Source organism: Lepisma saccharinum, chromosome 2 (assembly GCF_977018435.1).
Source record: "Lepisma saccharinum chromosome 2, izLepSacc3.1, whole genome shotgun sequence".
Classification (NCBI taxonomy): domain Eukaryota; kingdom Metazoa; phylum Arthropoda; class Insecta; order Zygentoma; family Lepismatidae; genus Lepisma; species Lepisma saccharinum.
Genome location: NC_139230.1, coordinates 49,441,509 through 49,460,414, shown reverse-complemented (window position 1 = coordinate 49,460,414; position 18,906 = coordinate 49,441,509). Strand labels below are relative to the sequence as shown.

Genomic DNA, 18,906 nt, shown 5'->3' with positions numbered 1-18,906 from the left:
ATCGTCCGCAAGCATTGAAGCTGGTGCTTGCTACAGAGCTGCTGAGGGAGTTTGTGGCCATAATTTTTCTCGAAATAGAGTGCGATGGAAACTAAATAAGGCTAAAACATAAGTACATTAAATGATATTCGAATAATGCAAGCACTGCTTGCATTGCTTGTAATATATCTTTGCCTCTGAAGAACTCCTATTAAAAATATTAGAATAATGAGAGAAAATTATGAAAAAAATTGTGTAAATTCACATTAAATTTAAATTTAACATTGGCCAATTTTGTTTAAACCCCCACATGCATATTTGTAGATATTGACCTTTTCATATTTTACAGGTATGGAAGAACAGTTCATGTACTTGGAACATGAAAATAATCTGAAAGTAGAAGTCTGCAATGCTAAAACTGCACAGTATGTTGACATGGATGATATTACCATTCTCAATATATATGGATTTGAATCTGGCATCTGCAATTTACCAAATGACTGCCTGTGTCCTACTCAATATGTGGTGGAAATATATCCTGATGAAATTCCAAATATAATTGTTATGAATAACACTGAGCGCATATTTACAGTGTACGATTCTAACACTAAAGTCACTGCACAAGTGTTTACTACTACTGTCAGCACTAGTAAAAGGTAAGTACATTTTTCTAGAAGGAAGCTATGTTCATAGGTTATTTAGCTGTTGTCATCAACTTGTATCATCCACCACTTTTTCTGTAATACGTGTGTGTGTGTGCTTGCTGTGAATCTTTTCTTCACACATGCAAGTTCATCCATCACTCAGGCTTTTAGTCAGGAAAAAGTTGTTAAGAACTTATTGAAAAACATACTGAAATATCTAGCTTCCACCTCATCTTGAAAAACAACCATGCATTAAATTATACAATGATCTAACTTATCCATCAATAGGGAATATAAATTACAGAAAGTTCAGCGTGTGTTTGAATGATTGCATCACAATGACAATTTTCTCTACTGCTTGAGATTTTCATTCAATTCACATTTCTTCATAGATGAAGATCTATTCCAGATTTGAATTTAAATTTTGTACTAAAAGAGAATTTTGGTTGCTAAATATGGTCTCTCAAATATGCTACTTCTAATTTAACTAATGTGGTGCAACATCCCTTCAAAGGCTAAAGCCTGGAGTGGTCAGCAATGCATGCTACAATCCCAGGTTCAAATCCTGGCCTAGGTATGGGTGTTCTTTGTAAGTGTCCCTTCATCAATTTCATCATATCATCACTCATCCTCAGTTGCAATTAGCCAAAAGACAAATAAAGGGCAAAGGCATGCAAAGCTTTCAAGACCAAAATACTGCTATTGCTTTCAAGTAGCTCGCCAGTTGTCTTCACGATAAATAAATAAAGGAGTCATGATGAATCACAACATTGTTTTCCCTGAATTGAGCATAGGACGGGTGGATTTGACTAAACTTGAAGGCTGAGTCTACTTGGGAAGAGAAAGGATTTTTGTTCTATCTTGATTTAGCATGGCTTAAGAATAGGTGAAAAGTTTACTAGAATTCTACTTTGACAAAAAAAAATAATGAATCAACTAGAAGGAGTGGTGGAAATGAAATGAAGCTGCACCTGTTGACAGGTTATGTGACTGCATTGCAATGATACAAAATCAGATCAGACAGACAGTGTGTGCACTATGGGCATACTGCTGACCCCATGTCAGTAGGATGTGGCATCCCCTCGGGTCTTGATACGTGCACAGATTCAATTTGGAATGGAGTTGTAGAGGCTTTGTATCCTCTCCCGAGGCAAGTCTGCCCACAGCTGTTTGTAACTGGCCTTCGATATCCTGCAAATCAGCACTGGGTCGGAGATGACGTCCAAGCTGATCCCTTACATGTTCTATCTGGGACAGACAGGGGATCTTGCTGGCCATGGGAGTACCTCAACATGATGCAGGCAGTCCATATTCACATGCACCGTGTGCGGACGAGCATTGTCATGTTGAAAAACTGTACCAGGATGCTGTCTGAGAGTAACACATGAGGATGCAGGATGTTCATGACGTAGTGCTGTGCCGTCAGAATCCCCAGAACCACTACCAGATGTGATCTGAACTCATACCCAATATCTCCCCACACCATGATGGCAGGGGTAATACCGGTGCGTCTCCACAATGTTGGCAGGATGTGTCCTCTCCCCTCGGTGCCGTCATACTCTCTCTCACAAGGTGGTCATTCATGGAAATTTCTGCGTGGTTTTTACACACACAGCTGGAAATTGGAAAGTGTATATGTAAGAATTTATTTCTTTGTAAATGCTCTGGCCTGGGTTGCTTTTTGCTTGGTAGTCTGGGAAGCCAATGGTTGGGTTCTCTCAATGGCCGTGCCGTGCCCCGATGGTTGGGGGATGGGTCGTTTGTCAGACTTGTTATGGTCTCTCATATCTCAGAATCCCTGGCTCACCGATACTTCGATACAAGGCCCGATGAATTGAGGCAGTTTTTTATGGATGCTTAGAAATACACACAGAGTGAGCGCCGTAGTTTAGGGACCTCTGCATGATAAACTGCGGGGGTCGGTTAGCACTATGGTAAATATTGCACTTGTAGAGTGAATTCTTGATAAGTGCAATTCTGTGTTATGGGGCAAAAGGCAACTGGGAGCAGTTGATATTAGATCTGCAATGGAAAGATGTATATATGGCGAAGGGTAGAAGTGTAAATAAATGTTGTGCAGAAAGAGAGAACTACGTGAGATGTTATTCTTGTCAACAAAATGCAGAACTGAGATTCATCGCTGAACATGATGCAATGCCACTCACCACTGTCATCAGCAGTCCATGCCTCCTGGTTACAGCAACACTGAAATTGCGGCTGTTTGTGTTCTATTGTTAATGGCAGCCTTCGCATGGGATGGTGAACATTTAGTGCAGCAGCTGCCAGACTACGACCAATGATGAGGTATGACACAGGGTGTTGTAGTCTCTCCTGTATGTGTGTGTAGATAGCAGATGTGATGGGGTTGCAAAATGCTTGGCGCACAATACTGCAATCCTCCCTTGGTGTGCAATTCTCTAGGTACACATGTGTATGAAATTATGTTCAAATTGAACCTTTCCTTCTGGGTGGTTAACTTTTTTTGTCAATGAGTGTAATATAAAATAGGATACTGAAAATCTGTGGTGCATCCTAAATTTTATTACATCAAAGTATTTGCGTAGAAGGGGCAACAGAATAGAACAAGTGTATCCCAGAATAGTTGCTTTATGCAGGAACAAGGCTGGAAAAATTCTGACCTTAGATCACTCATCCCAGGAATTGAACAAGGGTGTCACACATGGCAGCCACACCCTACTGACTAGACCCCTGTGTCTCTTGCCAAAATATGTCTTCATTGTTGGATACCTTTAGCCAAGATGATGATACAGAAAATGTTAAGTGGTGGTAGACTTAGCCATGTCTAATCCGATGGACACACAAACTTGATACAATAGGTACAACTAGTAATTGTAATATGAATTGGTTAAACTGACATTAACATTTGATTTCCAGATGTAGTCTTCCAGAGGAAAAAGAAAAAGAAGAATATACAATAATTTCTTTAACAAAGATGGAAGACTTTATAGATTCAGTCCAACTGAACTTCACAGGTTACGTTAGTGATGTTAAAGGATTTTCTTCAGATGGATACCTCTATATTGTTATATGTTTATATTATAGTCGCAGTAGTGGTAAGTACATTTCTGGAAATAAACTGTGCAAGCTATAATTTGAAGTTTGTAACACTTGAGATATGTGCAGGAAGGAAATACTCTTAACTTACGTAACACATTATATTTACATATTGAAATATTTTCTAAAGTTGAGTGAAATTTTTAAAACATTACTTTTTCAAACATCAAGGCCATTTTAATAAAAATCATGGCTCAGCAGATACTACCACTTAAAATAATACTCTTTAAAATATTTTAGACAATGTGTAAATTCTAGTAATTTGAAATTACTCTGAACATGTCAGGGTAATATCGTCGTGCGAGATCCAGAGGGATGTAACTCCAATTTATTAATTTACAGGGAAGAGGAAATAATGTATTCTGTATGTCTGACTCTTAAAAAGAGTTGGTAAATTGGAGATACATGACTCCATCTTACTGCTAAGGATTAGAAGTGGAAATATGCTGACCTGACTCCAAACAGCTTTTCAAGGTGATACGTTAAACAAAATTGAAAACTGCATTTTTGGAATTATGTTTATCTGGTTCTCTGACAATTTCTTTTTTTTTAAAAAAAAATCATGAAAGCTGTGGTGATGAGTCCTATATGCTATTATGGTTATGTTCTTATTTACAAAATTTGCTACTGTGTCTAATGGAGTTCTGCAATCTGGAAAGTCCATTATTGCAATCGAATGAGACTTTCAACACTGAAACAGAGCATTCTTAGATTTTGATATCAGGAGGGGGAGAGGGGGATATACACTGCTACATTTATGGTATCTGCTACTGAGGAATATATGGTTACCTTGAAATGGTTTCAATTAGTACACCTGCGGCAGTGAATACAATGGTCATAACTTGCATGTACAGACGTATGTATGAATTTCAACATTTCTATTAAAGCGACATTTTCTGATTCATATCCATGGACGTCCGGAAGGGGGGGCAAGGTGGGGCCGTGGCCCCCCCCCTGGAAATTGAAAGTCAACCAAAAAATATGTATTTCACACATATAATTTCATTTTAGCCACAATAATATGTGTTAATTATTGCATGAACACCATAAATTCAAATTTAAGCAATGTTTTTTAGGGAACAACACTATTTTTGGGGAAAATTTGCCTTCGTTTGCCCCCCCTTGGAAAAAAATACCTTCCTTGCCCCTCCCTGGAAAAAATCCTGCGGACGTCCATGTTCATATCCTCACTTACACATTTTCATTGTATTAAATACAAATTTAAAAATTGAACATGCTCTGAAGTAAATATGTAAGGACATTCAAAACATGCTTACCTGCAGTTTCTCATGGCACTACGTAAAGGGTTGTTTAAAATACAGCTTTATTTTGTGCTTTATCTTGGCATTGTGGTTTCTTTATTTTCACATACCTCTCAATGTATTCGTGGCTGCAAAAATATTTCTGTTTAGAGTATTGGTTGCTTATAAACTAGGTAAAATATATTTTTGTATACGGTGAGGCAGTCAAACTGGAAGATTTAAAAAAATCACAAAAAATAGAGAGCAAATATTATTTATTTTATGAACATGAATGTACTGTACACTAGTTGAAATTACTAGTTTACCTGAAAAATGTTCATTTTTTTAATATGGTGTCAGTAAGATGGCGTCCTTGGTTTTGCACACATTGTCGGGGTCTGAGTAAATCCGCCCATGACATTGCGTAGCATCTCCAACGGAATGTTGTGGATCTCTTGCCGAATTCGCTCCTTCAAATCATCCCTGGTTCTTGGAGGGTTTTCCTTGAATACTTTGGATTTGAGGTAACTCCAAAGAAAAAAGTCAGGAGCTGCCAAGTTGGGTGAATGGGCAAGCCACGGAATGTTGCCGAATCTGCTGAAAGACAACCAGGAAATGAGAGTCTAAGCACATCCATAGACACAGTGGCGGTGATTGGGTTCCAAAACTAGGGGGCCAGGTGCCAAAACTAACTGGGGGGGCAAAGACAGTATATTTCCCTTTGCAGATAAGGTTTAGCATAGTGCCGAGGCAAAAGTGGTGAAAAGTGGAGGGGCAACTGTCCCCCGCCCCTCTAGTCGCCGCCACTGCATACACACTGTCAGTATGGCTAGTTGCACCATCTTGCTGGAAGAGTAACTCATCTGGGTCATAGTCATCGAGGGCAAGCAGGGAAAATGTGTGCAAAACCAAGGACGCTATCTTACTGACACCATATTTAAAAAATGAACATTTTTCAGGTACACTACTAATTTCAACTCATGTACAGTACATTCATGTTAAAAATATAACTAATATTTGCTCTGTTTTTGTGATTTTTTAAAATTCTGCCGTTTGACTGCCTCACCCTGTATTACACTGTTTAACATGTAAATAAAGTAAAATACTCTCAAAATATCAACATTGTGACTGTTGAAGAATCTGCATCAATAAGAAAATGAGATATGGCTCAACCAAGATGAGAAAACCCCCTAACTAAAGTTAGCTTGTCCAAGTGTCCCCATGCAGCCATATGTATAAATTCACTTCCTTGCTTCCTTTGATGAATACTATGTCTACTTTTGCTATATATGGTTTATCCCTTCATTATGATGCAAACATTTGGTTCTGAATAAAAAGTGCCTCATATTTTGGAAATACAGGGACAGGATTCATGGCAAGCAGCTGATTGCATCACCCATGCTCCCTTCACTTCCTAGTGTTGAAATTTGACCACAGAGGGTTTTTCTCTTCTTGGTCAAGCTGTGCTTGTGAGACACGGTACGGTAGGAAATGGCGATGACTCTGACATCAGATGTAAAATTTACATGAAAATTGATTTTACAATATTTTTATGTACAGTAATGCATTTCTTGACACTACAAAACAGAATAAAGAAACAACTATCTATGAATGTCAAGGGGGGAAAAACGTAGTGGTTATGTGCAAACAAGACAACAAATGAAAGTAAAAATGTTATTTCAATGTAGATTTTAAATTTTCTAATGAAATTTTAAAAAAAGATAAGCAACTTGGAATTTGCCACTTTCTTCGTTTATTGTGCCTATTTTTTTGTTTTTGGTGCCTATTTTTAAGCTTTGTGTCAATTTTACACATTATGAATGTCTATTTTAACTATTTTAATAAATAAATGCCTGGACTACAGGGCTCTAGTTATGAAAGACTACATTTGCAAGTGTCTTGTGAACTTGAATAACAAAAGGGTTGATTCATCCCTCCAAATATTGATTTTCTTGGTCATATGGCATGATGATAAAGCAGTTATCATGAATACATAGAAACTTGGAGAGATTGCTTCTGTTTTACATTACATCATAAAGCTCCACTATACAAGTAAATAGTGATATCACCAGCACATATGCAAAAGAAAAATTATATACAATAAATATGAGCAAAATATGCATTGAAATACACATGCATTCATTGTTTCTATACAAGGACTACTGCAGCACAAGCTCTGAAAACAATCTCATTTTCGTTCAACATTCATTCTAACTAAGGCTGACCTGATACCACTTTTAACAGATTCCGATACTCTTACCAATTCCCACCGATACAGATACTTAAAAATCGTAATAATTAAAATTTGTTCAAAATATTGATCAATATTGCTGTGTACATATTCTAATCCAATTATATGCATGAATTTACCAAAAATTTGCTTTAGAATATTCAAGAATTATATCAGAATATTAAAATAGATGTTATGTAATCAGAAAAAATATTTTTCCGTGCAAAATAATAAAAAAAAAAGTTTGAATTTTGCATAATTTCCAGGATAATTACTCTGTAAAAATGTTATGCGGCAATTTTGCGGACCCCATAAAAGACCAATATACCGGAAAAGTATCAGCTGGTATTGGTAGATGAATTCCAACCAATACTTTCCAATACAGATAAATCTGCATCGGTATCGGCTCAGCCCTAATTCTAACTAATCTAATTGAATTAACATCATTGCCCAAGATGTTCCTCACTTCATCTAATTCAATTATGGTAACATAATACATAACATAATTCCTATCTTGTACCTTCTGTGAACTATTATGGGGAGTTTAGCATATTATGAATGACATAATTGTAAAATTTTAATGGAAGCATATTACTTACATAATCATAACAGCCATTCTATTTTTTCAGGTTTTTATTCTAGTGGAAGTTTGGTTTACAAACTCCTAGCTGATGAGAAAGAAGTAAAATTATTGCAGACTTTGGACACAAGTGGTGCTTGGATGGTAGATGTCATCCATAATGCATTTGGAACATTCTTGGCTGTAGGAAATACATTTGGAATAAACATGAACACAAACACTGTTGAATCTCCAATCTATCATTTCGATAAAGAATTGGAACAGGTAAATTATGATTTCTAACTAGAGATAATAACCTTACTTTGATCTATCCTCTTTGACATAATTTGTTGTAGTACGTAAGGACAATTCTAATTCTTAAATTTATGGACCAGGAAAGTACCTCTTGGTATGTTACTGTGTATAAACTTTTCCACTGGTACTCCATATTCTTTTACTTATATTGAATTGTATCTAGAATTGCCTTTCATGCCCATACAAATATCATACATGTAAAATGAATTTAATATTTCCAGAGTAATTATATTTAACTGTTCATTGTGGGTGGATTTGCCTATTTTTATCACAAATTTCTAAATTCAAATTGGAAGATCCTAGAAAATAAATTTAAATGTGTAGTTAGTGTGCTTTACCTTGTGACTGACTGCACCTTTAAGAACTTGATAATTTTTAGAATAAATCAATTAAACTGACAGTCAAATTCTCTTTGATAAAGTTATTGACATTACACATTTTTGCACATGTCAATTGCAATTCAAAATGAGTTTTTTTATGAGTACACAAAATTATGATGTGCGAGGACTGTTTTTGTAGGAACATTAAAATTGTGCACAGGGTCACAGGAGGGATTATTAAAGCCCTCAGTAACCATCTTTCATAAAATAAATGAATGAATACTTCAAAGTAATTTTATATCTTCACCACAGAATACAAACAACACACTGATGGTCACAGAAATTTACTGTTAAGGTGAAAGCTCTAACCCTTTCAATATTCTGACTTCCCAAATTATCCGCAATGTAATATTTTCATGCACACTTTGTTTTTGTCACTGGTTCATGTGACAAAGTGAATAATTGTTGCAGCCTTGTGAAATAATGCCCAAGAAAGTCCAGTAATGTCATAGATGTATACATCAGTCAGGAAATCCTAATTTTAGAAGTTTGATCTATGTATTTTTCCATTATATATTGCAGATTTTGTGAAAAGCATTAGTATAACTTGTAAATTTAACTAAAACATTGTTTCAAAAGCATTAAAAATACTTATTGTTTCTCTAGTTTCAGTTGTTGCGAACTGTTAAAACTTCTGGCCTTAGAAGTATTGCAAGTCTTCAACACAAGGAAGAAATTTTCATGGTTTTTGGTCACCAACACAAATCGGAAATTTTCATGCTGAGATATAATGAAGAATTTAATAATTTCTATTTCTACCAGTCATTACATTTAGATAGCACTGTTCTAGGAATGGGTGCATTTCATGTTGGAGGTAAGTTGAAAATATTAATTCTGAATTTCTTGACAACTTTTTCAAGGTCAAAAATGGAAATGGAATTTCTTGTTTAGATTATTGTGGAGTTAAATTTATTTCTAGTCTAGTCCTCCAACTTTGACAACACTACTAAGGTTTTGCAGAAATAATGTGTGGAGAAAATAGTTGATGTGATTGGTTAAGTACAGGTGCTTTTGCTGGCTTTCAAGAATATGAAATATGTATACCCTGGTATTCTCTTCTTTTTTACATAAAAATATCTTGGGCACGCTCGGAGAATGTCCTAGCAGTCTGTTACAGTAGGTCAATTGTACTTAAAATAGCCATAATAACTTCATAGTTGTCTTGATTTTAAATTTTAATCTTTTGTTTTTCATTCTTTCTTCACCAAGATAATCTTCCTCTACTTGCAATGAAGAAAATAAACACATTTCTTTGGCATAATGAACTACAAGTTGGCTCTGGATACAACTACAAAGTATAAATTAATGCTTGTTCAAGCTATTAAAAGAATGTTTTTGTTCTCATCTGTGTTTGTAATCTGGTTTACAGAAACTAGGGTTTGGGGCAGTTTAAGCACCAGATATTAGTGTACTATACCCTGTCCCAGCTAACTGTAGAGCAGAACCGTGCATATCGGCAGAGGAGGAAAGCACAGCGTTGCCAACCGTACGGTCCTGACTGTGCATGTACGGATGTAAGGTCCAGACCTTAGCCCGTACGCTAAATGGACGGCGTGTCAAAATTTGCTCTTGCAGTTTTATCCCTAATATTTCCCTAAGAAATTCTTAAACCAATCATACGGACCTGGAGACAAAAATACAGTCAGTTTGACATGTGTGTTCAGTATTATCCTTTTCAAAAGTTTGCAATGCTGCATAGCGAAGGGGGGAAATCGGGAAAACTCCCATCGCTCATTACACAATCCCGTTCCTCTCACTGTTCATTGGTGGAGCAGACTCGCATCACTACTTGTGCAGAGACTTGCTCTCATTCGTCTGGTCTACATTTAGCTGGTACGGATAATAGTAAATTTTATTTTTCTGTTAGTAGTAGGGATGGACTGATAATGAATTTTTCCTGATACTGATAAAATACTGATATTCTACCAATCATATATAAAGTTGCAAAATTTTCTTAGGAACATAAATAATTCATTAACTAACTTTGAAAAAAATACTGCATATTTAGAAGTTTACAAAACCAGGACACTAAATTACAGGCTATATCAATAAATTTATTTGTAATTGTACCAAAAGCAAGAATTAAGGTGTCAACCTTGTTGCAATATCATTATCAGGGAGGTAAAGAAACATTTTGGTAAGTTGGGATAGTACAGAAATTCTCATTGCACTGCTTGCTGGTGATCACTTGGAACAGTTTCAACATTCTGCAACTACCAGCAGCTGTGAATTTATTTCCTCTAATTTATCCAAAATTTTCCTTCCTGATCACACTGAAGGAGACAAAAGCTTGGTGTTCAATTTTCACTTGTTGGCACTGTTTTTGTGACTTCTGTTGAAATGTAGGTCAAGTATGATGATCCCATTATAAATCAAAAGTTAAAATTATTACAATAAGAAATACCTACACCTACATTAAATGTAATGTAATGATGCTTTTTTGACATTCAATGAAACTACTTAATATTGGCTTGGCAAATTCAAAATGTATGCCTTTTCTTTTAGGTTCTGGAATTGGAGATTCTTTTCTTGGAATTGCAACTGCTGACTCAAGTTTGTATGTGTACCAGTATTATCACATAGAGGTAAGGGACAAATTAACATACAAATTATGGTATTACAACATAAAACCCAGCTTGTATAATTTTACTTTGTTTAATGAGGAATAGTGCAAAATCTTTCACTGATGTACAGATTAAACAATAATTTTTTTAAACTTGTATATACCAGGTGGTCCAAAAGTCCCATAACGGTCAAATATAGTGAGAAATGCACATCAAATCGGAAAACTAAAAAATAAGTGTTTAATAAGTGAAAGAAAGCTATTCAATGATATCACACACGATTCCCCACCCCCGCCCCCTGTGAAATTTGAAATGGAAACCCCCATTTTGTATTGTAGAATCGGATTTTACGTAAGAAAATAACCGGGTTCCTGTACAACATTTCGCGTAACCTAGGAACAACGACGTGGATGTAGTAGTATTTTGTTCCCATCGGGTGCTTGTTTTAGGTGAGTCCCCTCGCCTCTGTGGTGACCGGAAGTTAATTACCTGCTCACCACTGCCTTTCCTCCGTTCCCAACATCGGAAAGCACAAACGTCTGAATTGTTCATTGTTTAAGTCACGGCCCAATTTGTTTTTCTTCCGCGCTCCCATAGGGCCGCTCAAAGGTGACTGGTCTGCTATCTGTAGACTCCATGCGGGCATGTGATTAACTTGACGTGTGTCGGTAGTTTGCTGCGTGAGCTGTTCCCAACCAACAACGATACACACACAGTGGGCTTACTCATCATGCCACCAGGTCGGTTCGGCGTGAGGAGCTGCCTGTAATCTATCACGGTGAAGGTCGCATGCTTAAGGCGATTGTTGTGTAAGAGGTGAGATCTTACAGAATGTGAAAGTGGGCGGTCAAATTTAGTTTCAGTAACCCTGTGTTCATTCTTTGCAACTCACGAAGAGGGGGAGGGGGGAATCATACTGGAGTATTAATAGGTCTACGAAAGAATAGAAAATCCATTACTGTTCATATTCTGTCAACGATGGCATTGTCAGAAAGGGAAAGGATAACAGTTCTCATGATGTGGGGGTTTGGTGATAGGGAACGATCATATGGAGATGTTGCACATTTATTCAACGATACGTTCCCGAATTGTGCACCTATTTCAAAATCTACTGTTTATCAAACCGTTGATCGCTTCGAAAGAACTGGAGCAGTCAGGGATGAACCACGATGTGCAAGACCTAAAACTGCTACAAACAAGGAGAAATCTTTGGAAGTTCTAATGCATTTCCAAGAAAACGCCCATACTTTGAGTCTGAAAGTAGCTCAACAAACTGAAGTAAGTAAAACATCTATCCTTAGAATTGTGAAGTCGCATCAGTATCATCCGTACAAAATAAAACTAGTGCAAGAACTGATCGGAGACGACTATGATCGTAGACTTGAATACTGCGAGGAAATGATGCTATGATTTGACAGAAATAATCAATTTCTGTGGTGGACTTGTTTCTCCGATGAAGCTACCTTTTGAGTTAAGCGGATCTGTCAACCGGCATAACATGAGGTATTGGGCCACTGTGAATCCCCACTGGATGAGGGAGCATCGTACACAGTACCCGCAAAAAGTTAACGTTTGGGCTGGAATATTGTGTAATCCTATTATCGGGCCATACTTCATTGATGGCAATTTGACATCTGAAAAGTACATAAATTTGTTGACCAATGAGATAATACCTGAAATACAAACTATCGTGGGGATGCATTCGCAAATGTTTGGTATCAACAAGATGGAACTCAAGTTCATTTTGCTTTAATTGTTCGCAATGTGCTGAACAACGTTTTTCCTGACAGGTGGATTGGTAGAAGGGGCCACAGAGGTCACCCAATTTGACACCTCTTGATTTCTTCTACTGGGGATACTTGAAAAGCAAAGTTCTTGAAACCAAAGCCAATGATATCGAGGAATTGAAAGTCAGAATTCGTAGTGTCAAATGCAATTAGTCTGGAGATGTTACAGAATGTTTCCAATGGTGTGTATCTTTGGTTGGGACTGTGCCAAGAAAAAGGGGGATACCAATTTGAGCAGGAAATGAATTGAGGTTGGCGAGAACACCGAATGGCACCTACTACAAGCACCTCGAGGGTGAGAGGCGAGGCGACTCGCCTACTGGGAACAAAATACTACTACGTCCACGTCATTGTTCCTGGGTTACCCAGTTATATTCTTAGGTAGAATCAGATTCTACAATACAAAATGGGGGTTTCCATTTCAAATTTCACAGTTGCCCCCGGCCCCACCCCCAGGGGGCATGGGTGTGGAATCAAGTGTGATATCATGGAATAGCTTTCTTTCATTTATTAAACATGTATTTTTTAGTTTTCCGATTCGATGTGTATTTCTCACTATATTTGTCCGTTCCGGGACTTTTGGACCACCCGGTATACACACACACACAATTCTCACCACAATGGCCAACTAACTAAGATGATCACTTGACTTTCTACAAGATAGGTCGATACAAATTTTCAGATTACTTTTTAGTAGACTGCACTGCATATGAAATACAATCATTGAGGGGTTCAAAGCACAAGTGGTGTAACTCCATTCAAGACAGTTTTGAGAAAGAGACTCATTTAGATAACATAGTGCTATGTTTAGCTGTTGGAGCACAAATATAGTGGTGCCTCCATGATCAAGAATTTGAAACTTAGATACTTCTAGCACTGAAATGTTGATACTTCAGTTCTAAGTTATACAACTAAATTTTCATGAAAAGTGGAGTTATGCCACTTGTGTTCTGAACCCCTCAATTGTGAAAGCTAAAGAAATAGGCTTGATCAAGTCTCAATCCTTTTAGATTTTGAAAATTTTTAAAGGCTACCCAACTTATTCTTGATACTACCCTCAATGTTCCTCCAAGTAATAAGAAATTGAAGCATTGCAATGATTATGCTGAAAACTTTGAAACCACTAGTTTAGTCAAGTTTGCCATCAATTTTATTAAGTTTCAGTATGGCGCTTAAATTTTTGACCTTTCATTTCTAAGCTAAACATGCATTGTCATAGTCTAGATATTGTGAAAATTCTTCCCTATGTGCAGCTATGAAGTAGCAAAATGGTAATATAAGAAATTTAGAAGGCTTACCTATATCTTGCCATTCAATTTGTTGCAACTCCTGACAGCCATGTGTGTGTTGTGGATTGTGAGTGACTGTGATGGAGAAAATGTTAGAACAGGTTCCTTAGTCTAGTCTTGGAGCCTTGATGCTTCTGCTATTCTATTTGGTAGAGAAGTAAACTAAGCTGATTAGTAATCAGTTGCCTGACAACTTTGATGCAAGAACACTGCATTAGGTAGGTAAACAATGAAGGTACACAGAGTAGAATGGTGGAAGCCACTACTTATTTATGGTACTTCAATCCTGGTTAAACCACATTCTTTTTCCAGAGTATTGTCTCCATCCAGCATGGGTTCAGAGAGGAGGGGCTACAGCCCTCCACATAGGAAAAAATTGATTTGAAAATTTAAAAAAAAAAATAGTAAAAATGTAACTAACCAACTGATATAAAATAGCCTAAAAGTATTAACTGAAAAATATAGGGTAGGCCTTACAGTGTTAGTTCTGGGCTTCTCCATACATAAATCAGGGCCTGGTCTGAATGCCACCCTTCTTGATGCTGAAGTCTGAAATTTGTCTAAAAATATGTTGCTAGTTAATAGAAATATATAGGTGAAGAATGTGTCATGCGTAACAATAATTCTCCCTCCCCAAAACTAAATTATTTTATTAAATCCATTTAGAAGTGACAGGATATGCTTAAGGAAAGGTTTTCCTTGAATTTGCTAAAAACAGTCCCTTGCCTTAATCTTCCAAAAGTATGCCAAAAATATTTGATTGTGCATATCTTTAATGTTGAAAATATTATATTATTATTACTAAAAACCATAACATAAATTATATTGTTAGTTTGATTATAATCTTCATATAATTATACAAAGAAACAAGAGGTTTCAGATATGCTCAAATGCATTCCACATGTTTCCAACTAGTTGTTCATTTCCAAGCAACACAACTCTAATCAATTCAACCTTTTGAACCAAAGGGACACAACTTGCATGCAACTTAGACTAGGCCCAATTTCTCAATGGTGTGAACCTCGTTGCCTCAGTCTGTTTTTTGTGGATGTGCAGTGAATACTTATTTGTAGACTGGAGGGGCCATTCTCACTTTGGTGAGAGTTTGAGTTTTAAGTCCTTTTGTACACAGAGGTTAATTGGGAATGGACCTACAGTTTAACCTTTAGAGAATGAGATCCTCTGTAGATTGTTAGTCTCTACCAGATGAGCACTTTCCAGGGGCGTGCTTTTCAAAAGTGCCATGAAGTACAAAAAAAATGTAACTGGAGAACTAATTGTTGTAGAAATAGTTTCCATTTTGTTTTAATGACAGGACTTTTTAGCAGAGGTGAAATTTATACATTGTACCTCCCAATAACGACAGTTAAAGGAAGAAGAAAATCGAAATTAAACAAAAAAAATTGGTATTTGGCAGACTGAAGTGAATGAAAAAATGTATGTAGCAGTGCTACATTCCTACAATCAAGCAGTTTCATTGAAAATAGGTTGATAATTATTTTGGAGAAAAATAACAAAGAAGGTAAAAGGAAACACTCACCGGACAGTAGAAAAATTCAAAATTTTCGCTAACTTTGTAGCATCATCAGTGTGAGGAGAAAGAGACAGAACCGGAAGTTGGGGCCCTGCAGAGTTGCCAGGTCCCCATCGAAGAAGAAGTGGTGCGCAGAACGAAAAAAAGAAAACACTGTTTCGTCACCAGGCTCGTCGGAAACTGTGAGTGGGCGGGATGGGTCTGGAGGGATGAGGTGGGTTAAGGTAGGGACGTTACTGGTTGGCCTTGTTCAGGCCAGGTGGAGTGGTTGCACTCATGGCCGATATATAGGCCCTCTCCCATCTGTTGCGAACAGAGGTGTTGGCTGGTTGGGGTAGGAGATGGATGATCGCTAGCCGGAAGCAGTCGTTGAAAGGGATGTTGTGGTGGTTGGTGTAGATGGCGACAGTGAAGTCCAGGTTGTGGGTGGAGAAGTGGTGGTTATTGATGTGGAGGTTGAGGGCAGTAGATGTTTCCCCCAGGTAAAAATCATCACAGATGTTGCAGGTGAGGATGTAGATTACGTTTGAGGCATGGCAGGTCCCTTTGGGATGGAGGGTAAATTTGCCAGTGGCCGTGTGCACCTGGAGGGTGTGAGAGGTAATGAGGATGGGGCAGGTCTTCCACCTGAGGTGGTTACATTTATGGGCAGGGGGGTATTGGATGCATGGTGGAGTGTTGTGGACCAGGATGTTTTGGAGGTTGGGGGGGCGTTTGAAAACCACTCTGGGCTTGTCGGGAAAGATGTTTTTGGTTTCAAGATCACTGTGGAGAATTGGGAGAAGAGGGTGTAGTGTGTGCCTGATTTTGTTGAGGTGGGGATGATATTGGGTGACGAGTGCAGGTGGGTTGGTGGCAGCAGGTTTCTTGGTGGTAGTGGTGTGTGAGGCAGCTCGCGATATTTGCTTGGTGACCAGGCTGGAGGGATATCCACTGTTGACCAGGGCCTGGTGTAGGCGGAGGTCATAATTCTGGCGGGAGGTGGGTGAAGTGTTCAGGTGCTGTCCCCTGAGGGCCAGAGAGAATGGAATGGCTTTTTTGGTGTGGAACGGGTGGGAGCTGGAGAAGTGTAGGTATTGCATGTGGTTGATGGGTTTTATGTGGATGGAGATAGTCAGGTGTCCTCCCTCGATGTGCACGTCCACATCCAGGAAGGTGATCAACAAAAGACCACTCCTTGGGGAAATTGTGCAAATTTTCAGGTCTTAATTTATGGGAAATTTTGAAAATTGGGCATTTACTCGGAATGCCAAATTGAACATACTCAGAGGGAAACAAAATACTTCTTAATGATATTAATGATGGCTATATTATTTTGTAATTCGAGGATGTCATATCTTCACATGTATAAAATTAAAAAAAAGACAGAAATTAGATATCATGTGTAGTTTTGAACAAAGAGCATATTAATTTTGGCCATGCCATGGTGGGATATATATATATATATATCCTGCTCATCCCCTAAAGTTTGTTCTGAACCATTGTGTCCCACCAGGTGTCAAACACTGTACACTTTGATTACAAGGTGACAACATTAAACTACGCAATTATTTTGGTGTGAACCCTCACTGTCACTTCAGTAGGAATTCCAAGTGTTGACCTTCAGAGAAGGTACCTCTTGCATCTTCATTTGATACCTAACTGAAACTGCATTCTGGCAGGCCAAGGCTTTGGTACCCCGACCCACAATGACCCTGTCAGGAAATAACCCAGTGGGGAATCAGTGTTCTCTACAGCCGAGAGTTTATAGAATACTAGGTTTGTGTGTCAAGTAGATCTTAAAATTGTGTATCATTTAGATTGTCAGTTCTTGGTCAAAACCTTGCCCAATTGGTCAGTGCCTTTATGTATACCATGGTGTAATTTTTACTGGAAAAATCACTATTAGAAATTATTCTATTTTTCAGGGTTTCAGGAAAATTTCACATGTGAAACAGAAAAGTATTCAAGGATTTGTACCTTTCAAAGTTGGACCAATTCAATATGTATTCATACCATCAATTAATGAGAGCAAAGTTCTTCGAATTGTAACTCAAGGTATAACAAATCCATAATTTGTTTCATGTGCACTTCATTGTGCTATATGTGTGTTGATCTTTTGAAATTATTATTTATTAAAAAAAATTATATTTCAATCTTGGCATTTGTAATTTCACTGTAATGGTACCTGGATTTTCCTGTATCTGAACTAAATGTTGCTTCTGCAGTGATAACTTAGGGGGCAGATTTTTGCATATTTGCATGTTTTTTTCCTTAAGGAAAATTCATATGCTCTCAACAGATTTAACCATTTCACTTGATGTGGATAACTTTGGTAAAGTTTTATAGTGCATATAAATGAATATTTGGGATGTTAGTGCATATTTTAGCTTAACATGCATATAATTTGCATATATTGGAAATTTGGGAGTAATTTTCATGTAATTGTTCATTCAAAGTTTGTCTTACATTTTCCCCATTCTTTGTGTTAGCATTAAAAAAATAGCTTATTTCATCTGGTCTTGGGTTCTAGTTGGCTCAAGGACATTCCAAAACTCATCTCATAGCATTGCAGATGGTTTGGTTGCAAAGATAGAGAAAACCCATCATTTCATCAACCAATTACCATTCAGAGATGAGTCACATTTCCAAATTCCAGCAACAACACTGAGGTCGCATTATTTGCGGATTATCTGTTAATGTGATATCTTGATAAATCTGCAAGTGTGTGTGCTATAGAAGTGACAATAAATGCTGAAGGAGAGAAGTAGTAACAGCATATTGCTCCAACAGTGGGTAGAAGGCAGTAGCGTTCACTGAATATATATTTTTTAAATAAACAATAGTACATCAGGGGGCATGCTTGTCTTGATAAAAACATTGCACGCCACTGCTTTGCAGCATTTTAGTCTTTCACGGGCTCCACAAAAATGCCTCAATGGAAATTTGCGAAATGCATTTTACCATGTTCAAACAGAACTTTCATTTTTGGTAACAGAAAACATTTGTTGCCTGCATAGGTCTGGACACTGATTTTTATAAACATGTTAATTTTTGCGGACAATGCTGCTGTATAACCTACTGAAGGATCATTCTGTTATTTGAGTACAAAATAAGAAGACAGTAGAAACTAAGGAAATGATGGTCAGATGATGAAGATATGCACTATGAGTGTATTTTTTTCTAAAATTAGACATAATAAAAATACAAGAACTTTTTTGTGAATGTTTTGTCAATAGATTGCAGCTAAATATTCAAACATACTGGTGAGGATTAAACATGATTTTGCGGAGATTTTCTTCATGAAAGTAGTGATTTGAAGTGCTAAGT

At 37.3% G+C, this 18,906-nt stretch overlaps 1 protein-coding gene across 1 annotated transcript in view; it reads left to right on the top strand.

Moving 5' to 3' along the window:
* Positions 1–17,726, top strand: part of fs(1)M3 (female sterile (1) M3) — a 111,997-nt gene extending 94,271 nt beyond the window's left edge. The window contains exons 26-31 of the mRNA XM_083117343.1: positions 329–635; positions 3,519–3,697; positions 7,799–8,013; positions 9,030–9,237; positions 10,929–11,008; positions 17,505–17,726. Coding sequence (XP_082973469.1) covers positions 329–635; positions 3,519–3,697; positions 7,799–8,013; positions 9,030–9,237; positions 10,929–11,008; positions 17,505–17,651 — 1,136 coding nt within the window. The 3' untranslated portion in view covers positions 17,652–17,726. The remainder of the gene's footprint in view (positions 1–328; positions 636–3,518; positions 3,698–7,798; positions 8,014–9,029; positions 9,238–10,928; positions 11,009–17,504) is intronic.
* Positions 17,727–18,906: the final 1,180 nt, after the last annotated feature.